Here is a 7,137-nt window from a genome sequence, read left to right as displayed (position 1 = left end):
AAACAATTGTACAGTGAACACCTATATACTACAGCTTTAACGACATTGCTTTATCACAAGTCTATCCTTTTATCCATCTCTGTATTCATCGACCCATCTTATTTTTTTGGATGAATTTCAAAGTAAATTTCAGTAGTGTCTACTCTGAGATGGTGGTGACTCGAAGAATAACAGGACAGTAAATCCTTGTATCCCTGGTGAAACACAGTGGCCTCATTTTACTGGACAGGATTGGTGGCTGCTTGGACTCTGCAGAACATTTAGAATGCTTTTAATCAACACCAGATAATTTTGGCTGGCAGTAGACAGACCCAGCAAAGTAATATCTACTTGTCTCTGTTCATTTGAATGGGAGCTTTTGTTTTGTTACTGGAAGAAGAAAGGGAGGCTTTGGAAAGAAGATAAACGTGGAAGCAGATGATAGCAGTAACCTCTCCCCTCTTCCATGGGTTTTGAGTCCCTAATAGAGAGACCGGTTAGAGGTGAGATTTGCTGGTTTAGTGGTTAGGAGCAAGGTTTCAAGTCAGATTGCCTAGGCCTGCCTCCAGCTGCCCCTAGCTGTTTGACCTGGTCTATGAACCTCAGCCTCTTGGCCTCAGTTTTCTCATCTGCAAAATGAAAGTAATGATAGTACCTACATTATATCGTCGTAGAGAAAATGTGTGCCTGACATGTAGCTCAATCAACTTAGTTGCTAAAATACAATTACACTCCTTGATGAGTTTAGGTGCACACAAAATTAACACGTGACTATAGCAGCTGAACGGGAAGACAAGTAAACTTAATAATGTTGACAAGTAAACCTAACAGAAATTAAGAGAAGTGCAGAAGGTAGCAATCCTCAAAGCGCTCCCAGACAACCCGCTGCACTTGAAATCCAATTTCTTCCCTTGCTCTGCAAGGCCCCTACATTATCTGGCCTCTGCCTGCATCTCCAATTTTGTCTCCTCTCTTTCTCCTTTGCTTAGCCCTAGCCACACCAGCCTTTGGTTTCAGAATGAGCTAAGTTCATTTGGTCCCCAGGACATTTGTACTTGCTATTCCTTTGCATGAAAGTCCATCTCAGTTCTTTAAAGGCCTGAGAAGAGGCTGGTGGGCCTAGAGGCGGCAGGGGGCGGGGCCAGAGAAGGGGCGGGGCGAGACTGGCGTCGGAGAAGGGCGGAGTCGGCCGGAAGTCAGGGCGGAGGCCCAGGAAGTGACGGCCCCGCCTGCGGACTTTTGGAGTCGGTGAGATCTGCACCGCCAGGTCTGTGGTCGTTGTGTTCCTGGGCCCTGGGAGATGGAGAACGGAGCCGTATACAGCCCTACCACGGAGGAACACCCGGCCCCTGCCAGGGGCGCCCGGAGCGGCCTCGCCGCCTACTTCTTCTTGGGCCGGCTCAAGTTGCAGCAGCGTGTGCTCAAACTCTTGCAGCTGGTGAGCCCGTGGCCAGGGCGGCGAGCCTGGGCCTGGGAGGGGGGCCTGTCCCCTGGGCCATCGGCCTGTCTGCTTGGGAGGTCAACTTGGTAGTTGAGGAAGCGGCCGTTTCCACACCCGAGTTCCTCCCCTCTCCGCCCGGGGCGGGGGCGTTACCCTCCGCCGCCCAACGGGCGACCCCTTATCCCCAGATCTCTCCCCCGCTAGGTCGCCGAATGCGACCTAGGGCCCGCGAGTGTGTTAGGCGGGCCCAGGAAATGCGTCGGAGGAGACGTAAGTGAGACACAGACTTATTTCATTCACTCTTCTCTAGCCACCTTCGATTCTTCTCCAGCTCTTACTCTGTATTGTCTCCCAAAGTGCCTGTATTTAGACTACGACGTGCTTCTTGTTTATCTTTCTTGCTGTTTTCCTGGTGCGAGCCCATGGGGGTAGTTTAATTTGGTGGACAGAGTCTTCCCATACCACTCACGGCATTGAGATATGTGTGTCCAATAAATAAATTGTCTCCCAAAAGTTTTATATCGACTAGAAAACAACTGTTTCTGAATGGGCGTGTGTGTACGAAGTCCAGAGGCAAAAGGACAGCTTTTTGTGTTTGTGTGTAGGGCATGGTATTTTCAATTTCATTTGTGTTTGTGTGTAGGGCATGGTATTTTCAATTTCATTGACTTTCAGTTTAGGTAGTGAAGGTACCTTAAACCTATTAGTGAAAATGTTAAAACATCTTTGAGATTTAAATTTTAATTCCATTTACACACATTGAGCTGTATTCAGTTTTAATCAACAATGAGTGACATTTTCTGCAAGGAAAAACGAGACTGCTAGAATGCTTATGGGTTGGTTTTGTTTTGTTTTGTTTTGTTTTTTAATCATTGTAAGTAAAACTAGACAGTTGTTTTCCTTGGGAAGAACTTAAATTCTTAGAACTCAGATAATCAGAACTTATGTTCTTAGAAATCAGATGACCTATTTTTATTGAATAGAAAGACAGCAGTCAGGACTCTAACACTTCTCTTGAGCCACCAAAATCATATGGGAATAATTGGGAAATCACTCGGAGGCAAGTGACACTGTGGCCTTTGGAATCCAAGAGGGTCTGGCTCTGTCCGTCCAGCCTCCTTTTAGGTAGTTCTACACTGGCAACCTTTCGGTTCTTACCACCAAGCATCAGGGCCCCCCTCCTGCCTTTGTTCTTTTGTATTAGCTATTCCTTCTACTCAGAATTGTTTCCTTCTGCTCTTCTTGTCAGCTCTCACGTGACTTTTAGATTTGTTTCTCTGCAGTAGAGCTAAAATGTTTCTATTTGAAAAGATCTCTTTCTACCAAAAAGAATTAATATTCATCTGAAGCATTCTTACTGCTCAAAAGACATCATCAGTATTGGTCTGTTGCCCATTAAATCTCCTATTTTCAGTTGTTGTTATTTTTTCTTTGAAAATGTAGTGCATTCTCTCTTTGGGTATACTGTTCTGGATCCATTTATCTTATCAGATTCTGAGTCCCCAGAAGAGAAAGGAACTTTGCTTTAAAACTTAAAAACCAGACACTGTGTACTTAGGAAATTCTTAAGAGTCTGAGGAGGTTGAATTGGATTTCCTCTGAGGTTCTTTCCACTCAGGATTTTTACAGACCTCTGAGGGTTGTGCTGATACAGAGCTGAACACCAAAAGGATAGAGAGTGGAGCCTGCAAACACAGAAGGGGAGGTGAGAGAAGAGTGTAACTAGCTCTTGAGTTGTATGTAGGTAACTCTTGAGTTACAGCATCTTGGAGTTGTGTAGCTGTGTCCACCTTCATGTATGACTTTAATTTTGTCAAAGGCTTGTCTACAACGTAAGTATCCTCTAATTACCACCTACCCTTTCAGAGCTGTAGAGGAAATAAAGGTTCAGCTAGGAATTCAATGTAAGGAGTCAACTGCAGTCCTAAATTTATGCAGTTTATTATCAGTTTATTCTATTCTTAGATTGGTCCTTATGCCCATGCATTTTATTTTGTGAGGGTTTTATTGTTGTTATTACTTTTGAGGGAGTTTGTTTTAAGGAGAGAATTGGCATTTGGCAACCTAATTCCTAATTGGCTGGTGCAATAATATAAATATGCATAATATTTCTTTCTGCAACAGGCTGACATTGTGTTTATGGTACCAGTTGAGTGTCCTGATGGCTGCACAGTACTGTGATTATATAATGACTGTTCAAACAAGCAGTTTGATTTAAAATTCACCAGTGATTTAAATTTATTAATTATAAATGTTACTCTATAAGTGCCAAGAAACAAATCACTTAGAAGCAATTTATCTTCTGTTGGTGTTCTTTTCATTATTTAAATCTGAAAATTGTTAGGTACTAAAATTGAAATGCTCTATTTTTACCTTGCGGAAGATCCATAATGTCAGCAAATTTTATCCTTGAACCTTTGGGAGTAAATGTTTGCCTAAAGGAGACCTAGCCTCACTTCTGGCTGACAGATTAGTTTACTTGAACTTTGCATATGACTACAAGGTTTTTAATAGCAAGTTCATTCATTCACAAATATAATTTTGTAGATGGAGTCTTATAACTAACTAATGGCAAACACTAAAAGGTTATTTTTCTAAGAAATTTTTTTTTGTAGTAGACTGTTAAAGACAGATGATGGAGAATTTGTATTTAGTATAATGACTTAATTTTAGGAAGACTGAAGTTTCAGAAAAGGTAGTAAAATTGAAATGGAGAGAGACACAGGGTATCTGAATGTTTCAGTCATTAGAACCGTAAGACCATCTTTTCCCAAATGTGTTGGCCCTAGCAAATTGTTTTTAATATATGATTTAACAGCAAAAGGGGGAAACGCACAAAACAAGGTTGTAACCTCAAAAACTCAATCTTATAGGAAAACCTACACAGACATATGTAGTCATAAATGAACTTAGTAAGTAGTGTTTTATGGGGGGAACAAGTATAGAGTGGGAGTCAGGAGACCTGGGTTCTTGTCTGTTCTTGGCTAACTTGGGACTTAGCCTGTCAGAGTTTAACCCATCATTTGTAAAGAAGAGGGTGAGGCTATATGCTCTCCAGACCCTTCCAACTCTAAAAGCTTGATGATTCCTTTAATTGCATTTGGGTGAAATTTTATGTCATTAGAAGGAGCTGCATTAGGTGTCCTGTTGTTAGATTTGGAGCTTGATATTTAGTAAGCAATATTTCATATGATGTCTTCATGCTATTGAGAGCAACACTGATCGCCAGAAACTTACAAGTTACACTCACCATTATTTCCTTACCCAATTCAGTGGGCCTTATCTCTTTTCCTCTCCTTAACCACTTTGGTATTTATTGCTGGTGACTACCTATTTTTTGATATTCTTCTTTTCCTTAACTTTTGCAATTTTTTTAAGTAAAAAAATTGCTTACCAAAAAAGTCAAGTAAAAAATATGATTAAAATAAGCCACACTGTAGCCCTCACACTTTCTTACCCCCCAGCATCACCATTTAACAGTTTGGACTGTGTTTACTTCTCAGACTCGCTCGTATGGTACCAGTTACTCTTTTCCGCCTACTCTTGAACTGATATCTCCATTCTTTCAGGCCCCACCCAGCCCTCTGTTCCTCTTGTTTTCTAACCAACTAAATCAGTTAGGCGGTCCTTGTCGTTGTCCATCTAGAAGTCCATACTCCCTGGCATGACCATCACAACCACACCCAACACCATGACCATTTTGCTCTTCACTCCCCATCCACTTAGGCCAATTGCCTTATTACCCCTTTTGGGCATACCATGCAAATTCATGCCTGCATGAATCTGTACTTCCCCCCCGCCTTCCCCTCCTGGACTGTCCTGTGCTGGTACAGATCCTTGGCGTCACTTTGCTCTAGTTTGAATTTCGCTTTTTTACTCATCCTTCTCCGGCTGTTCTTAGTCCAGGTGGATCTGAACATTTTCCTGAGGTTTCCTGAACTTAGATATAATGAATGCTCAATTATGAGGTACAGAATACATTGCGTTCTTATTGTTTCTTGTACATTGATTTTGTTGCTCTGTCATTACATGTTCCTATGCATGTTATAATGCTGCATATAATACTCAAATACTTTTAAATTTTTTTATTGAGGTATAATTGACATGTAACATTATATTAGTTTCAGGTATACAAATAATGATTTAGTATTTGTATATATTACAAAATGATCACTTTAATTTGTACTACAGACTGTGTAGTGCTGTGGGAGATTATAAAGGAAGCTTAATAGCATCAGAGATGGGGAGTTAGGAGGAAATTTCATACTGAATATAGCTTGCAGTGCTAATTTCTTGGCCTTTAACTGGGAATAGGAATTAGTAGATGTCCAAACTTTATAGTATACTCTTCCAGTCTCTTAGGGTGCCCATGCAGAACCCTCCTCTTAATATTGCTCTGAGTCTTTAAGTTTAGTAAGAATGATTCTTGTTAATTAAGTTTGAAACAGGACTTGTAATGATTTGACATTGCTTCTGGCTGAGCTGGATCCTGCTCTTTTCTTACGAGAATAGACAAGCAGTCTTTATTTTTACTACAGATAAGATTCTTTTGTCATACAGTCTGTATGGATAAGTGTTCCTGGTAATCTAATTATTGCAATAAGAATGGTTCAAGATCAACTATTACCCCCATTAGAGCCTTAGGCCGATATCCTTTCACAGTTAATTGACTTTTATACAATTGAGGTATATTTTGCAAATTTCTCATAGAGAAAATCCTAAAACTTGGACAAGATTTAACATAGAGGCTGGAATAAGAAAAATGGAATATTAGATATTTAGTATTTTATTATACTCTAGTCATTGTAAAAACCCGTCCTGTAATTATAAATACAGGAGACTAAGGAAGTACCTTTACACAGTGGCCTTCTGGAATTTGTCTTGGTGTGTCACTTTATTTCCTGTGGTTTAATGATTGCGAATACCTCACCTAATGTCTGTCTGAAGGAAGTTGTTTGGGATATACCAGACTATTTTATGCTTCACTCTACTCCTAGCTTAGGATCTATTTTTGTCCTCGTGTAGATTCTTTTCAGTTGTAGAGATATATGAATTTTGTATTGCCCAGTGGGAGGGGAGAAAAATCCCTGAGAGACTTAGATACCAATTTAGATTTGGTCTTTTTAAAAAATTTTTGTTTTGAAATAATTATAAATTCACAGAAACTTGGAAAAAACGTACAGGGAGGTCCTGTGCATGCACGTGCATGCATATGTGTATGTTTTCTTCCTGTGCAGTTTGATCACATGTGTAGCTTCTTATGATCACTACCACAATCAAGATACAGAACTTTCCATCACCACAGGGTTCCCTCATGCTTCCGCTCTGTAGCCTTTCCTCTTCTAGGCACCAATAATTTGTTCTCCATCTCTGTAATTTTTATTTGAGAAATGTTATATAAATGGAGTCATGCAGTACTTAACCTTTTGAGATTGGATTTTTTCACTTTGCGTAAGTCTCTGGAAATTCTTCTAGGTTGTTGCATGTATCGGGTTTGTTCCTTTTTATGGCTAAGTAGTAGTCCGTGGTATGTCTGTACCTACCAGTTTCCTTAACCGTGGAAGGACATCTTGATTGTTTCCAGTATGGGGCTATTATGAGTAAAATTGTTATGGACATTCATGTACCAGTTTTCACATGACCATATGTTTTTATTTCTCTTGGTCGGATGCAGACTTGAGGAATGTAATTGCTTGGTCAAATGGTAGCTGCATGCT

The 7,137-nt window shown here is 40.4% G+C and overlaps 1 protein-coding gene across 1 annotated transcript in view; it reads left to right on the top strand.

Moving 5' to 3' along the window:
- The first annotated feature begins 1,180 nt into the window (after positions 1 to 1,180).
- Positions 1,181 to 7,137, top strand: part of CMTM6 (CKLF like MARVEL transmembrane domain containing 6) — a 16,435-nt gene continuing 10,478 nt past the window's right edge. Inside the window, exon 1 of the mRNA XM_006905720.3 lies at positions 1,181 to 1,417. Coding sequence (XP_006905782.1) covers positions 1,280 to 1,417 — 138 coding nt within the window. The 5' untranslated portion in view covers positions 1,181 to 1,279. The remainder of the gene's footprint in view (positions 1,418 to 7,137) is intronic.

Source organism: Pteropus alecto, unplaced genomic scaffold (genome assembly GCF_000325575.1).
Source record: "Pteropus alecto unplaced genomic scaffold, ASM32557v1 scaffold10, whole genome shotgun sequence".
Taxonomy (NCBI): Eukaryota; Metazoa; Chordata; class Mammalia; order Chiroptera; family Pteropodidae; genus Pteropus; species Pteropus alecto.
This window is presented reverse-complemented; position numbering and strand designations above follow the sequence as displayed.